General features: G+C 44.1%; 1 protein-coding gene across 1 annotated transcript in view; it reads right to left on the reverse strand.

Annotated features, from left to right (window-relative positions):
- IGSF5 (immunoglobulin superfamily member 5) overlaps positions 1 to 16,635 on the reverse strand; it is a 29,663-nt gene extending 13,028 nt beyond the window's left edge. Inside the window, exons 1-6 of the mRNA XM_031506336.3 lie at positions 16,453 to 16,635; positions 14,397 to 14,598; positions 8,798 to 9,118; positions 7,380 to 7,688; positions 3,164 to 3,292; positions 2,669 to 2,693 (exon numbers count right to left, since the gene is read on the reverse strand). Of these exons, the coding sequence (XP_031362196.3) occupies positions 2,669 to 2,693; positions 3,164 to 3,292; positions 7,380 to 7,688; positions 8,798 to 9,118; positions 14,397 to 14,454 (842 nt within the window). The 5' untranslated portion in view covers positions 14,455 to 14,598; positions 16,453 to 16,635. The remainder of the gene's footprint in view (positions 1 to 2,668; positions 2,694 to 3,163; positions 3,293 to 7,379; positions 7,689 to 8,797; positions 9,119 to 14,396; positions 14,599 to 16,452) is intronic.
- Positions 16,636 to 16,702: the final 67 nt, after the last annotated feature.

Below are 16,702 nucleotides of genomic sequence, written 5' to 3' on the forward strand. Positions count from 1 at the left end.
CTGCACTTGGCAAAATGATGAATTTAGTCCCACAAAGTAAGAAATCACACGGAAGTTTACACGTATGGCATAGCATAATAAGAATCATTTCCTTGGGAGAAAACAGAGCGTATTTAATTTCCTTATTTTGTTTCCTATCAATAAAGTGCTCTACAAATGGAAATCTGTCAACAGACCTGCACAAACTTTCCCCACAAGAGGCTGCTAATGAAACTGGGAATTACTGACGTGCCAGCAGCAGGGTGGAATGTTCTGCAAACTCATTAAGGGACAGGGACTCAAAACCCCACAAGCGTAGGCAGAGAATGAATTCACAAAGCTGCCTACATATAAATAATAATATTAAAACTACCACTGCCATGGTTGCCACAGGTGCTGATAAAAAGGATCTCAGTGCTGAGAGATCCTTATAGTTATTGATTTCCAAAGTTTTCCATCTCAGTGCAAAAATGGAACATTAGCTTTGTACTGAAAGACGTCTGAAAATCACTGAATGAGGTGCTGATACCCATCCATGGGGCAGCTTTATTAATTTTTTGTAGATTTTTAAATTATTATATATTATATAATTGCATATTATAATATATTGTATATTATAATATAATATATTGTATATTATAATATAATATATTATTATGTAACTGTATATTATAATATTTTATTTTTCTATCTTATGGAATTGTATTATAAAATTGTGTTATTATATATTATATAATTGTATGTTATATTGTATATTATTATATATTATAATATAATTGTATATTATAGTAATATTTTATTATATATTATATAATTGTATTATAAAATTGTGTTATAATATTATAATATTGTATAAATTTTAACTAAAAATAAACTATACTAACTATAATTTTTATACTAATAAATATTTTTATACTAATAAATATTATTGCCATTTTTAATAAAAACTATATATAATTTTATTTAAAATATTTTTTAAAAATTACTTAATATATAATTTTTTATCTTTTTTAATAAAAAACTTTTTTTTTTTTTTTTTTTTTTTTTTTTTTTTTTTTTTTTACTAATAAAAAATTATAAACCCAGCTTGGGCTGGAAGAAAGATCATCCGCGGGCATGGACACGTTCCACTATCCCAGGCTGCTCCAAGGAGCGCTCCTAGGTATGGAGAGTCACATCATCCCGGGACAGCCTGTCCCAGGCTAGAATTTCTGCTTGATACCTAATCCAAACCCGCCCTCCGAAGGTTTTGTTACGCGTTTATCCTTTCGGAGCCCGCCCGCCGCTGCCGGTCCGGCAGTGACATCCTGCGGCGGCCGCGGCAATCGCCCGCCGGGCTCTGCTCGCCATCCATCCTCCCCTCCTTCCCCGGGACACCTGGGCACAGCGGGCTCCGAGGGACTGGCTTTGTCCTTTCACAGAGCCCGCCGAGTTTGTCCCCCTTGTCCCCTCTGCGCTGCGCCAGCCGGCGAGGGGGCGTTTTGGGGTTTCCATGGGGTTTCCACCGCTCTGGGATCGGAGTTCGCAGCCTGCTGCGAGCCCTGGCGCTCTCCTCTCATCCCTAAAATCAGCCCCTTCCCTGGATGCTGTCCCGCATCCCTCTGCTGTCCCCACACAGCCCGGCAGCACCGCGAGTTCAGGGATGATGGATGCCCGGACAAGGATGCTGGCACGTCCCCCCACGTGTTGGATTTTGGGATGTGCGTGGTGGGACTCTGTGGGAGTCCAGGGCTTCCCTCTGGCTGCCCTGGCAGGTCTGGGACCCTGGCAGGGGTCAGGACCCCCCCTGGACAGAGCCCCCAGAGACACTCTCTGTGATCTCTGTCCATGGAAAAGAGTTTTCAATCTTACAGGATGAATTACCAGCTCTGAGTGTTTGATATCAGTAATGATTAAGTGTGGCACAGGTGCAAAAGTAAAATTTTAGGATTCTAAATAAGGGGTCCAAAGGGGACAAGATGGAGGAAATTGGGTGTGTCTTGTCCTTTTTCTCCTTCTTCATGCCCTCCATGTCTCACTGTGGTGTTGGCATTTTTCTGTTGGTTCAGGCTGGGGACACACTGTCCAACGTAGGTGACAGATATTGGCACGTTATTGTAAATCCAGCCCAGAGAGTTTCTGGTATTTAATGTTTGTCACATCCCACTGAGGGCAGAGCCCCACACGCTGCCCTGCAGGACAGAGCTGGGCAGGGCAGCAGAACATGTGAGAGATAAACAGAATAAACAACCTGGAAACCAGCACAGACCAATTATGGCTTCTGCTTTGGCAGCGGGGCTGAAAGACAGAGACTTTCTACAATCCTGGAATCATCAATACCACAGATTCCAACAGGACTCCTGATCCCCACTTAAAAGAGCATCAAAGAGCAAAACCAGTGAAGAACACACAGCTACTGACCCATCTTCTCTACAGCATACTCATATTTAACCAATTCCTTCATCTTTGCTGTAATCTACAGGGTTAAATGAGGGAATTTAAGGATCATTCAATGTCTTGCTGAGATCAGTTGCTATGGCCAAACAGGGCTCCCACGTGTGCAGAATTTTAAAAAATATCTTGCATTTAGAATTATAGAATCATGGAATGATTTGGGTTGGAAGGGACCTCAAAGATCATTCACTTCCCCCTTACCGCCCTGCAGCTGAGAGCCCAGCGAACACAAAAAGTTTTCCATCATCTGACTTACCTTATTTCATTTTGATAATTAGATCCTAAAAATGAAAAAAAAAAAAAGTGTTTAAAATGCAGGAAATTAAAATTTTAAATTTCTGTTAAGTTCTCTAAGAGCATGTCCTGAGTTCCAGTTACCACAGGAGCATCTCTCCATCCTGTCTGCAAAATTGGGCAGCCCTGTAGAGCATTTTACATGGAAACTGGAGTTTGGCACACAGCACTGAAAACATTCTTCATTAAAGAACCTTCAAATGTCTTTAAAAGTCAAAACTTCCCAAAAACATGAGCCCCAGGAGTTAATGTGAAGGACTGACACTGACTGGAATAAATTTATGAGAGAAACTTGATGGTGAAATTAAGGAGGATCTTAAACAGATCATGGTTAAGAGCAGGATCTGCCTGCTTAGTCTTCTGCTTACAGGTGCAGCATCAGAGCTGACACAAGTAGATTTATGTCTAATCAAAAACCACTTTTTAATGTTTAGACCAGCTGTGAAGGCCCACTCACCTTTCCTCTTCAGGCAGCAGCGCACAGCAACCACAATAACAACGACCAGCAGAACAATGCCAAGAAATGAAAGCACAACTGCAAGTACAACAACCCACGTGCTCCTGTTGTCTTCACTGTAATAGTTTTCTGTTAAATTAAATGGAGAAACATTGGACTGTCAAAGCCTCAAAACATCCTCTTCTGTGTTTACCTATTCAGTGAGATGCTATTAAGTGTTTGGTGAATATTTAACAAGGAGTCTGTGTTTTCCAAATGACAGACTCTGTATTTATGGATGGCGCCCAAGAATTTAAAATATTCCTGAATTCAAATCCTTTATTGCAGTTTTAGCTTCTCCCACTGCTACTTCTCTTCTGAACAGCACGGTGTTGCAACCTTCAAACTTAACTTTATAATTATGCTGGGCATCCTGAAGTCCTTTGGAGACATTTGGGGAAAAGTGTTAAGATTCAGTTTAGGTGTCCATACTGCAGATATTGAGTGTCTTGCTTGGCTGCTCTTGTCAGTGGAGATAAAATAGGTATTTTGTGTTACAATTAATTTGATCAAATGTGTATGTGTCCCTTTTAATAAAGTGAACTGCTTTGAAAAAAAAAAAAGTCAATTTCTCCCCATAAATCACAGCAACAGTTGTAGGTGATTAGTACAAATGGTGATCTCTAACCTAGAAAAAATATTTTCTAATCTATTATGTCGTGGGATTTCTCTCAATGATTTCAACAGGCGTTTGATTTTGGGATGTGCTTGGTGGGACTTCTGTTCCCCACTTAAAGAGCGTCAAAGAGCAAAACCAGTGAAGAACACACAGCTACTGACCCATCTTCTCTACAGCATACTCATATTTAACCAATTCCTTCATCTTTGCTGTATTCTACAAGGTTAAATGAGGGAATTTAAGGATCATTCAATGTCTTGCTGAAATCAGTTGCTATGGCCAAACAGGGCTCCCACGTGTGCAGAATTTTAAAAATACCTTGCATTTAGAATTATAGAATCATGGAATGATTTGGGTTGGAAGGGACCTCAAAGATCATTCAGTTCCACACCCTGCCACGGGCAGGGACACCTTCCACCATCCCAGGTTGATTCAAGCCCTGGCCTTGGACACTTCCAGGGCTGGGGAATATTTCTCAGGCAGCTGGATGTGCTTGAGGAAGGCCAGTTCTGCTTGTCACATCATCCTGCCCCTTGGTTTGACCAAATATTCCAGAAGCCCCTCCAGTTTGGCTTCCCCTTGGAAAGCAGCCCCAAAACACTTTTGGTAGTTGTTTAGAAGCAATGTTCCCATCCAAATTACAGCTGTGAGACACGTGCAGATTTGGCACAGTTTTGTCCCATGGGTCTGTGATTGCCTTCTCCTCATTCGAGGTCCCAGTTAACAACCCCATGGTCACACTTGGCTCTTGGTCAGCCTCTGGAAAAGGCACCACAGGAATGAGGGTGACTGGGAGCTGCTCAAGGTCAGGGCAATTCCCCTGATGTGGGAATCAAGTTTACCTCTGACAGGGAATAAACTAAATCCTTTTAATCTAAAAATATTCGCGTATTTGGAGGTTTCAGACTGAAAAGATTCAGTACCAGAGCCTCCTACAAAGCTTGAACCTCTGCTAGGAACCTGAGTTCTCCAAAGCTCAGGTCATTATCAATAAGCAATTTTTTCCAGGCTTTCTCTAATCCTAATACTCAACTAGCATGTTTGGAATTTCTTCTATTAAAAAGAAAAACAAGCACTCAGACACCTGAAAATTAGCAGTAAATCCTGTAGGCTGCTATCAATTGATGATAAATTGTTCATTGTATTTTTATCTAGAAGTACTGCAACAGATAGCTACATTTTAGTACATTTTGTTCCATAGAGACACCACAGGGATTTCAAGATGACTAAAATATGAATGACATCTATTTAGCTAGAGGGGAAAGCTTAACCCTAGTGAGAAGGGAGGAGCTAAACATGCCTGCACTAGCCCATTCCTGCAGGCTGGCTGCCACACCAAGGTGTTTCATCCCTGCCAGGGTCAGGTTATGGAACCAAAGACTTATGGAGCTGAAGCCACAAGGTATAACACAAACACTCCCAGAGCTTCAATATTTTTGTGTCTCTGCATTCTTGGAGGATGCAGAAAGGAACTGGGTGTGAATGAGGAGCTTATGAATACACAAGCAGGGCTGCAAGGGAGGGGCATGACAGGATCAAAGAGTTAAATGCCTTTGAGTCCCTTAGGAAACCCAAGTTCCGTGAAGTGTTTAGTGTGGACAGAGCCCCTTCCTCATTCCACAGGGCCCATCCTCTGCTGCCATCCCGACCTCTGGCTCCTCCCTAAGTTGTCCAAACATTGACTTTGACAAAGTGTCTGCAGAAAAGGGGATTTTCCCAGGCAGGTGCTGGTGACCAGTGAGGAATGAGAGACTGGATAAACCCGCACGCTGCTTCTTGGACACTTTGGAGCTTTCTGATTGAGTTCAAAAGCAAAGGACATCCAGACTCATGGGAGACTGTCCTCAACTTCTGCAGGTCAAAAGCCACAGGAATTCAACACCAAAGCCAAAGACAGCTTGGACCCAGCTAAGGAACTCCACCATGGATCCCATTCCAAGTAACGGTTCTGTGAATTAATCTCCTGGGATAGCTCTGTATGAGTTCCCAAATTTCAGATTTCAAATTTCAAATTTCACTCTTCCTACCACTGTAGGAAGAGTGAGTGACATAAAAATGCATCACTTTGTATGGAAAGACTGACCCAGACGTGCAGGAAGGTGGGACATTCCCTCACCAGGGGCTGGTGGCTGGAGACGGCTCAGATTTTCTGTAGTTCTTGTATTGCTTGAGAGGAACAAGGAGGAATTTGAGCCCCCCAGATTTTAAGTGAAGGGGAAAATTGATATTTCACTAGTTTTGGGAAGGATTTCTTACATGTTTGAAGCTGGTTGTGTTCTTTCCCAACAGCCAGCTATGGCTGAGCCTGTGTATGAAAACTGGGACAAGCTCTTAGATTTTGAGTGTGATATATACATCATATATCTTCCTGTGTCATAAATGCCATGCTTTTATTTCATTCTGATCATTTAAAGGCTTCAGGTTCTCCTATCCTGTCAAATTTTGAGTGCCTGCTGCTGTTGTACAATGGTATCTCCAAAGAGAAATGAATGATGGTCCTATACAATCACTAATTATACACTAATAGTGCTTCATGACATCTGTTTTTCTCCTCTTCTGATTTGCAGGGAGTAGCTATGGAAACACCACAAATGAGTGGGCAGGGGAATTTATTAGCTTCCTCGGGATAGTCCTATTTTGCTTAGTCAGTAATTAAGATCAATGTGACTAGAAAAGGCCATATTAGGGATGGTAAAATGACCTTTCCCAACTGCATTACCAAGCAAGCATTTCTGAAAAAGGCCTGCTAATAATGATTCATACAGAAAACAAAGGGCATAGCTACTCAATCTTCTCAGCTGTTTATGTGTCAAAATGCCTGTACCAAACCCCTCGTTGATACCCTGTAAAGATGTTTTCTGTGTGCCTTGTTCACCCATTGCAGAAGAAGAATCAGTTCATCAAGAGAAGCTGTCAGCATGATTAACACCTTAGCAAAAATATTTAGAGTTATCAGAGGTCTTGCTAACTGCTCTGGAGAGATTTACATCCCAGCTTGGATTAAAGCAACTTTGAATTTCTTTAAATAAAAGCCAGTAAAAGGCAACCTAATGCACTGCCCAATATGTTAGGACAGAATTTATTCTGGGTTATGTGCAGAAATTGGGAGGGTTTTTTTCCCGAATCAGGGGTAAAACTGGTATTGGATATTACGGAAAACAATTTCACATGAGGGTTTGGCTTTGTAAGAAATGAAGTTAATACAGCTGGCATGCTCTGATCAAGGATATTTAAGATCTAAATTCCTCGAGTGTTTTCTTGGTCAAGGAGCAAAGGCTGGTTTTCCTATCAGCAAATCCACAGAAGTCAGAGGCAGATATTTGTCAGAGGCTTTGTCTTGCTCAGTCCTACCTTGGGCTTCATGGTTCATTAGACTGGTAAAAGTACATTTAACCCTACCTATACATCATGCTGTGACTCCTGGCTCAGAATTCCACATCCCAGAGGATTTCATTGGCAAATAAAACAACTTTTGGAAGCAAAACCAACCAGAACAAAACACACAGCCCTGAGCACAGGCGGTACAGGATGGGAAAAGCACAACAAACATTCACTTACCCGCGTCAGAGTTGTCAAAAATAAGAGTTACAGTTGCATTCTGAGGGCTGGGCAGTGCTTCTATGTCAGCTAAACAAGCCAAAACCTCAGTGTCCGTCGGAGTCAGAGTTAGGGTGCTCAGGGAATTGTGGAGGCCATGAGATCCTGGACTTTGCTGGGTAACATAGCTGGACTTATCAATCAAAGAGTCATTTGTCATCCAGGAAATGTCTGGAGCCGGGGCCCATCCTAAGGCTTCGCAAACAATCTCAATTGTTTGGTTGTCTTTTACTGTTAAGGTGCTATTTTTGATGAGTAAAGATCCATTAACTGTGGGAGGGAAAAGATGTTTTTGTTCCTTCAGAATGTTTTGCTGCATTGCTTCCCTGCTGGTAGCTTTAAATCTTATCTCACTACCCAGAAATAGCTATGCCTTGAGATATGAAGTGGAAAACAATTATTAATACAGATACATCATATGCATGATGGAAACATGCAGGTATTTCAACTACATGGGCCCATTACCAAATATGTCTAAAGCACAAGTCTCAACTTTCAGTACCTTCCCAATAAAAAGCAGGAAATTGTACTTTTTATCCATCTTGACACATATCCAGCTGTAGGACAACATTGTGAGGTAACAGTGTTTCTCTGTAATTTTTAAAAATGCTCAGGTCATATAAGAGGTTTACAGGTAGGTGATGAGATATTATCACTGCACCAAGCCCCTCCTTGACAAATGGGTAGTGCCTGGTGGTGAGATCCTGCTTTCCTGGCTGCAGGCTAATGAAGAATAAGAGATGGAGCAGGAAAAAACAGAGGCAGTTAAAACCACTGCTATTGGCACTCTGCATGTGACTATAAAACCCTCTTGGACAGTAAAATTAGGGTGAGGAGGGCAGGAGGCAAAGGATGGTAAATGGGAGCAGGGATAACTTGGGAAATTCCTCAGAAGATTCCCTTAAGTGCAGCAAAATCAAATAGCTTTTTGCTGGTGGCTATGATGCCTCAGGTTTGAGCTTTTCTATGTTTCAGGTTCTGTGCTGCTTTAGTGTGTGGGTCTGGGCTTCACATGATGGGATGCTGAGCTCTGTGCACAGAGCAGAGACAAAACAATTCCTGCTCCAGCTGGGCACCAAGGACAAATGATCCAAACCTCAGGCCAGGAGCACAAACAGCGTGGGCTGGAGAGAGAAAAACAAGCAGGGTGGGACTGATGGGCTGGAGCTGGAATGGGACAATGAACTCCAAGGTGCCAATGGAGCAGAACTGATCCCAGGGAGAGCCCCGGGAGCGCTCGTGCATTTTGGGACCATTTTGGGTCATTTGGGTGCAGCCCTGGCTGGGCTCTGGTGCTGCCCAAGGTGGATCCATGGAGGAGATCCTTGAATAAATCCCTGATTTATTCTGTAGCTCTGCTCCAGGGCAGCCATACACACCTTGAACAGAGAGAAAGGCAAAGTTGTTCTCGCTGGGTTGCTGGATGCTGCACTCGATCCGGCCAGAGTCACTCAGCTGGGTGTTGTGGATGATCAGCTCCGAGGTGAACTCATCCCCACTGGTGTAGTTCCTGGAGCTGAAGCGTTCTGTGGTTTCCACAGAGCCCTGGGAGCTGAGGACAGTGAGGACAGGACTGCCCTGGAAGAGCCAGATGAGGATTTTCCATCCTGCAGACACCGTGCAGTTGAACCTGGCCTCTGAGCCAGCCAGGACTGTGGCATTCTCAGGGCCTTTTGTGATGGAGTAACAAAAGCCCAGACCTGTGAAGGAAACAAAATCAGCCCATAAATATATATATACAGCACCAACAGAGGTGGTTGGATAGTGTAAAACATCTTAACTGGTTCAGAGATGGAGGTGTTCAATCTAATCTTTCAGATCCTGCTTAGATTAAGTGTTTTTATTTAAAAATGCCTTTAATTATTTCATCTCTCCTTCTCCCTCCACAAAGTCACCTGTTTCTCTTCAGTAATTCACTAACTACCATTTTGCTGACAGTAAAAATTCCATTTTTAAATGGAATTTGAGTGGTCTACACTTTAAATAATTAAAGGAGTGTGTAACCAATCCCTTTTCCATATCTTGGATTGCCACTGATTTTTGGCAGCCCCATCATTTATCCTTCAAAGCTCTTTCCCCTGTTCCTCAACCATCCACCACACACATTGTGATATATTTCTTCTAAAGCCTCCCCCAGGCTTTCTGTCAACCAGAGGTGCTGTAACTCATTAGTTCTAACCCATGAAGGCAGTGTTAATTTTGGCCAGTATTTTTCAGAGCTGAAAGCTCCTAACAAAGTCATTTTGTTTTCCTTTCCTCCTCATAGACCCAGGGCCTCCCATTGCCAACTCCACCAATTTCACAGGAATATTTTGAGTCCAAGCATGGACGTTCCCCTCCCTGCAAGCCCAACAGTCCTGCCAGGTGGATCTGCCTGAATGTTCCCTCCCTCCCCAGGGAACAATCCTGCTGAGGGAGCACCAGGACTGACAGTGGTGCCCCAATGCTCCCAGCTGAGCTCTGCACCATGACAGCAATTAGACCCTCAGTCCATGGCAGTCTAATTAAAACAGCAAATTTGGCCTGAGAAGAAGTTCAATTATGTTCCAGGAGAAAGGACGCCTGAAATGGTCATCACTCCCTTGCTAAGAGTGTTCAGGACAATTAAGTCATTTTTAAGGGTTTTGTTCACACCAAGTTTGGTTTTTTTAGGTAGTTTATTCATTAATGGATTAGCTATGAATTATTGAAAAAACTTTTCTTCCAGTCAGCAGCTAATGTGAGAAGGACACGCTGTATTTTGCGCACAGCAGGGCTGTTTGGTGTTTGTATAAATGGAACCAGAGCCCAGGCTCAGTGAGGACATTGCAACCAGTGCCTCAGTGAGCTGCACCCAGGACTAGGGTCTGGAACCTCACTCCTCCAGTGCCCAGAGCCTTCTGCAGTTCCCAGCCCACATTTAACCACTGCACATCCAGCCAGGAATTGCTCTTTAATATAAACACTCCTCTCTTCCTCCCACCCACTGCAAGCATTTACAGAGCTCTTTGTTTTTCAGGATTGTGCAAACCTTGCTCTCCCTGGTTCTGTGTATGGCTGACTCCGAGTTCTGTCATGTTTACAAAAACCTTCACAAAAATTTTCCACCTCCCTGGGTTATGTTACTGCTGCCATGCTCCTCAGTCTGCAAAGTATATCTGTGTGTGAGCAACAAAACATTAAATGAAAAGCAAACTTTACCTACTCTGATAATTAATAAAGCCAGATAAGATTAAGTAAATCATGATTCTGTTAAAATTAAAATTTACCCACTCTTAAAGCAGTGTTCTCTGTGCACTTGGAATTTATTTCCATGCCTGTGCAAACACTCTACTTTTTCAAGGAGCTGTGGTCTGCCAGGGCTCTGAATAAATGATGCAACTTTCAGGACAATGCTTGCTGTTAATTAATCTATAAAAATTATCCCTAAACAGGAATAATCAGTGATCATTTGCTCTGAAAATAATTGGCTAAGTTGCTTTTGCTTTCTTCAGACATTCAGGACAGTATAGGCAGGTAGGTATGAGTTAATCATTTATCTGTGATAATTATTTTTTATCAGTCCATAGGTAAGGCAGGATCTACATCTTCTTCCACCAACCATGTCTGCTGGAGCAATAAATGCTCTTTCCCTGATTGCTGCCCCACAAGGAAAGGTCCCTGAGCCCTGCATGGGGATCCTTTGGGAGGCAGAAGGACTGAGGAATGGGACATAACCTCTCCTCCATTTCGATCCCAGCCCCAGCACTACCAATAAAGGAGTTTCACCAGCTTTCTCCACCTGTGGCCTGAATGGTTTTGGTGATTTTACCTTTGCCTCTTTATCTTCTTGCTTTTATTGTTTGTTCTGCACGTGGAGTCCTGAACCAACAGCACGTTCCATTGTCCAACCCGTGCACAAACACTGACAAAGTCACCTGTCTCAGGTCACAGAGGACATTCATGGCACAAATAGGATCTAAACCCAGCTAGCAATGCCTCAAACCAGTGCTGGGAGCCCCTTTGCTGGACCTTGCCTCATGCACTGGGGAGAAAAATGTTAGTGCTGCTTTCATTTGCATCCTGCTTCAAAAATACCTTGCAGATGGTTGCTTTTAAACAAATTAAGGCCTCAGGCTAGATTTTCATTGCACTTTACAGAATGACTGTTCAGCTCTTAGCAGCTGTTTTAACATCTGCTTCCCCACACAGCAGCAGGGAGACATCCCAGCCAGGCAAAGACCATCCTTGCAGCAGGGAAATGTTGGGCTGGCTCCCTGCCCACCCCATGGCTTTTGAAAATCAGAGCTGAGTGAGGACACCTTCTTTGAGGCATATCACTGAATGTTTACAGAGCAGTCACCAGGGGTGAAAATTTGCTGCAATTCAGTGTTGATGGTGTCCCAGGTGCTCGGTGCCTCCCAGCAGCACGCAGAACTCAAACCAACTCCTTTAGGAGCTGGTGCTTTCCCTCCTCTGCCACACAAATTCACTGTCACACCGCTGCAGGTTGGGAAGAAATGAAAATGCATCTTGTGCAGGATGATGCCTGCACTGAGGGAACCTCACTTGCCAAAGAGCCACCCTTGATCTTCATCAACAATGTTTTTTCTTCCACACCTGAGTGAACCTCAAAGGACCACTCTTGTTTTCAACAAGAGCATTGAGACGTGGCTCCCTTCTCCTCCTTGCCTCCTGTCCTCTGCTGGCTCTGTCTTTCCTCTTTTGTGAGTGACCTATTTGGATGCAGCACAGGGAAGGACAGGATGGGCTTATCCTTTTGCCATGATGATTCCTCTTTTTTTTTCAGCCTCATTATGGTATTTCAAAATAATCTCCCCCTCTCTACCCATATTGCCCTTCCACAAACACTGCTTTTCATCTTTCAGTTTTTGTATCTAATATCTGTCTTTCTCCCTTCCCTCTCTGCTCTTTCTGTTTGAATTTCTACATCTTTTTTCTTTCCAGTCTCTTTGAAATTCCTTTTTCTCTTCACTTTTTCTTCAGTCTGCTGCTCACCCCACCCACCTTGTGTTCTCACCTCCCCTTGCTCACCACTGGCCCACTGCTCCAGCCACAGCTTTACTATCAATTCTTAAATACACAACAACAAAGAAAGAAATAAACAGCTCAAGTTTGTCTCAAAACCCAACAGCCCTGCAGCTGAGCTTTCTGAAAGCCAAAGTAGGTTAGAGCTTGTCAAAGCCTGCAGCGAGGGACTGGCTTGTTCACTTATGTTAACAAGAATTTTTAAATGCTTACAAGGATGTTTCTGTCAAGTAATACCAGACTCTTGATGCTCAGCAACTCTTATTTCCTCCCACCTGCACACAAACCTCTCCACAGCCCCCAGGCATGTCTTCCTCTCTCCTCTCACTTACTGTTGACAGCAATCCCTGGTAGACCTTCCCAGTGCCCCCCAAAAAAAAGAGATCCAGGGACTTCCTGAGCCAAAAAATTGCTTCTGCAGCTATGGATATAGCCTTTATGATATTTGTTTCTAGTTTTTTTCAGCCTCTTTGTAATTTGATATCTCCCACAGCCAGTGACCATGAGCTTTACTATTTAATTACATACTGTGAGAAAAGAATAGGCTTTGGTTAGCCTTAAATCCGATACTTTTAGTGGTTGCCACAAATTCTTTTGGTTATGAGAAATTGTGAATAATCATTTCACCATTCACTTCCATATAATTAATCATTTTAAATGCATTTTTACTATTTATTCTTCTTCACAAGCTGGCAAAAGATATTCCAGTATAATGAAGCCTCCTCATCCTTCCATCCTAGACAAGAGGGACGTTGGATGTCCCATCCTGGAAGTGTTCAGGGCTGGATGGAGCATTGAGGAACCTGATCTGGTGAAAGGTGTCCCTGCCCACGGCAGAGAAGTTGGAACTGGAAGATTTTTAAGGTCCTTTCCAAACCAAACTCTCCTATGATTCTTTGATTCTCTACTTTTGAACAGCCCAGTCACACTTTGTAGCTTTCTCAAACCTAACCTGTAATGGAAGGGTTAACAAAAGAGCCAATATCTGAGATGAAACCTTTCTGTGGATTTACATCATGCCCGGTTTCATTTTATCTGCCTTGCTGAAGACATTAAATGATGAAATTTTCTCTCTTTTTCAGCAATTTATTCTCTCCAAGACATCTATTCTTTTCTCCACTAGACATTGCATTTAAGAGATGCTTTGCATTAAATGCTTTCTTTGCCTCTCTTAGTGACTCATCTGATATCACGACATTTTCTGGCAAATCTTCCTAGTCTCTTTTTGGATTTGGCTGCCCTAAGTAATTCTACACTGCTTGCAAAGTCTGCCACCTCACAGCTCCCTCCTCTTCACCAGGTTGTTGAAGAGCTTGTTGAATACCACACATCCCTGTGCAGCTCCGCTGCTCAGAAAACTCAATGTTTATTCCTTCATTGTGTTTCCTTTCACTATTAATGTATGACAACACCTTTCCCCTCATCCCACTGCAACTCATTCCTGTCAGAGCCTGTTAAAACTCCAGCTAGACTATAATTAAAAAAAAATCAGCCTTGTCTCCATTACCCAACTAGTCACTTAATATTCACTTTTCTTCTAAAGCTTTGCCACCAAAACACTTTTAATCTGAATTTACTTTGAGACTCAGGCATGTGAAGTGTGAATTGGTGGTAAACCAGCAACGTGATAATTTGCATTTACTTCTGGAAGTAAAAACCAGCTGCTGATATTGAGTTTTCTACAGATGCACCCTCAAAAGCAGTCCCAAACAGGAGGAAAAGAACAAGGAGAGGGAGAAACAGAAAGAAGGCAGCCCTCCCACCTCCTCCTCACCCCACACACTGCTCAGTCCTTCACACTGGAGCACACTTTAAATCATCAGATTGTTCAGGCTTGAAATACAAACACCCCCCCTTTCAAAAGCTGAAATAATCCCACTCTGGCTGAGTGCTCAGTCTGAACTCATCAGCAAAGGCCATTTCCACCACACTGAAATGAGTGCCCATATTTTGTCCGTGAACGTGTCCTACCTGGCAGCGAGGCAGTCAGGATGAGGGGAAGTAAAATGGATTTCTGGACGCTCTCCATTGGAGCATTCTCTCCTGCTCTCTGAGGCAGGGAGCCACCAGTGGTCACTGCATGCTTGAGAAGAAGCTGAAGGACAGAACTCCTGGAGAAACTCGGGAATGAGCCACTGCTTTGGGTCCTGTGGCAAGGGTGACTTTGTGTGACCTGTACCACCAACAAGGGGAAAGGATTAAATCAAGGAGGGTGTGGAAGCAGAGCAGAACCCTTCCTCAAACAGCTGTTTCAAAAGACACAGAGGAACTTTTTTCAGCAGAGAAACCTCCTCCTGCAGATCTCCCACTGCTCACCCCCTCCTGGCTGTCACAACACTCCTGCTTCAGCACTGACAGAGTCAGGGCAGCTCCAGCTGCATCACTGAAGTTACTCCTGAGTGACTGGGAAAAATAATTCTCCTGATCTGCTGCACTTGTAAGGATGAGAAACATCAAATCTCCTCCCAGCTGCCCAGACTGAGCCCTCAGAAAGGCTGACAGTGCAAAAAAGGTCCCCAGATTTATTCCTCAGAACCTGCGTGCCTCCTATATCCCACAATAAACCACCAGCATCTCTCCACTGTGGTCGGACATAATACACAGATTCTGGATGTGAGACACCACCTTACTTCCACATTGTCTGCTTTATCACTGTTTGTGATTCACTTGTGAGATATTATCCTCCTCCCCCTCAAAATATGTGGGAGAGGCTTTGACTGCACTTGGTTTACAGATTCCTCATCTGGGTCCCTGGGGCTTGCTTTTGTGAAAGGGACCGAGCCAGAGGATGTGGTTTTGTGGCCAGACCAAATTTCTTGTCAGGAAAGTGCTTCTGACTCCAGAGGTGCTCTTTGTGGCAGCACTGTGCAGTGCATAAAAATTGTCATCACAGAGATACCCTGGGGGTTCTGCTCAGCTGCAGCACCAGGAGGTACCGGAGCTCTGTTCACTGCTGGAATCTGGCAGGCTCAGCTGGCATTTTCACCCATATTTTCCCATTTTTCAAGCTTTCATTTTACCTTGGGAACCTACAGGACAACCCTGTCAACTTATCAACTGTTTCCAGCCAAACCTGTGGGCTGGTTTCTTCACCTATGCGTTCAAAGACTAGCTTGGTTTGCTTAGTGCATTTTGAAAGGTTTTGGGGTTTTTTTCTCCATATTTTATATGTGGAGGAGTCCCCAGCAGGAAATGGGGTGGGAGGGTCACTGTGCACATCCTGGAGGAATTTCTCTGTGCTCTGTCACACACAAACCAGTCAGGATTACAGGAGTGGTATCATCTGTCATACCAAGTGAAACAGACCGAGTAAAGCACCAGGAAACAAATCCAAACCACAGGGCTGGGTCCTTTATCCAGGCAGCCGTGACACCAAGCAGGATTTGCAGCCAGAACAGTAGCTTTCATACCTCCCCTGACAGATCCAGCTGCACCAAAGCAATCTGAGCTGGGTGAAGTTTTACATAGTGAAGAATAAAGTGGCAAGAACATTGTGCCAAAGCCAGGACAAAAATCAGTAAACAAGTAAATCAGCTTGGGGTGAAATAGAGCAAGGCAGGAAAGGGAGGGATCTATAATATTTTGTTTTTCTTTGTTTCAAAATGGACTTTCAAAGGGCTGGGAAATATTGTCTAATCCCCAGATGAAACAGGATATTTTGGCTGATGATGAATTAAATCTCTGGGTTTGTTTTGGGCTGGTTTTCCCCTCCTCTGCTGGTGCATGGGGTGAGTCAGGTTGCCAGTGCTGCTCTGAGCCTGCTGCCTCCCTCATCCACGACACAGACAGGGAATAACAACAAAACGTGGCCCTCAAGGAATGGCAGCTGGACCCAGAGAGGGGCCCAGAGGCTTTGGGCTCCCCACGATGGACACCGACCCCAAATGCCAGGAAGCAGGATAGGAAACAGAGCCACAACCCACTCCTGCCAGCCCAGGAGCAGGGAAAAGGGCCAAAAGGGCTGAATTATCTTCCAGCCCCTGGCTGAGTCGGCCGGGAGGCAAATCCAGGCTGGCGAGGGGCTTACCTGGATCACATCCCCGACAGCTCCGGCGATGCAGGCAGGATCCCGGGCCAGCCCTCACCTGCTCCGCAAGGAATCGTCCCGCAGGTGTGGGGACACTGTCCCTGAGGGAAGGGACCTGCTCCGAGCTGTCCCTGTGCCGCAGGCCGCGCCTGGCACGGGGACACGCAGGGACGGCCGCGGCCTTCCCCGCCCTGTGCGGTCAATGTTTAACCGGCCGGGAAGGGAGGCACGGCCGGGACACGGAGATGGT

The sequence above is a fragment of the Lonchura striata genome, chromosome 1 (assembly GCF_050655825.1).
Source record: "Lonchura striata isolate lonStrDom1 chromosome 1, ASM5065582v1, whole genome shotgun sequence".
In the NCBI taxonomy this organism is placed as follows: domain Eukaryota; kingdom Metazoa; phylum Chordata; class Aves; order Passeriformes; family Estrildidae; genus Lonchura; species Lonchura striata.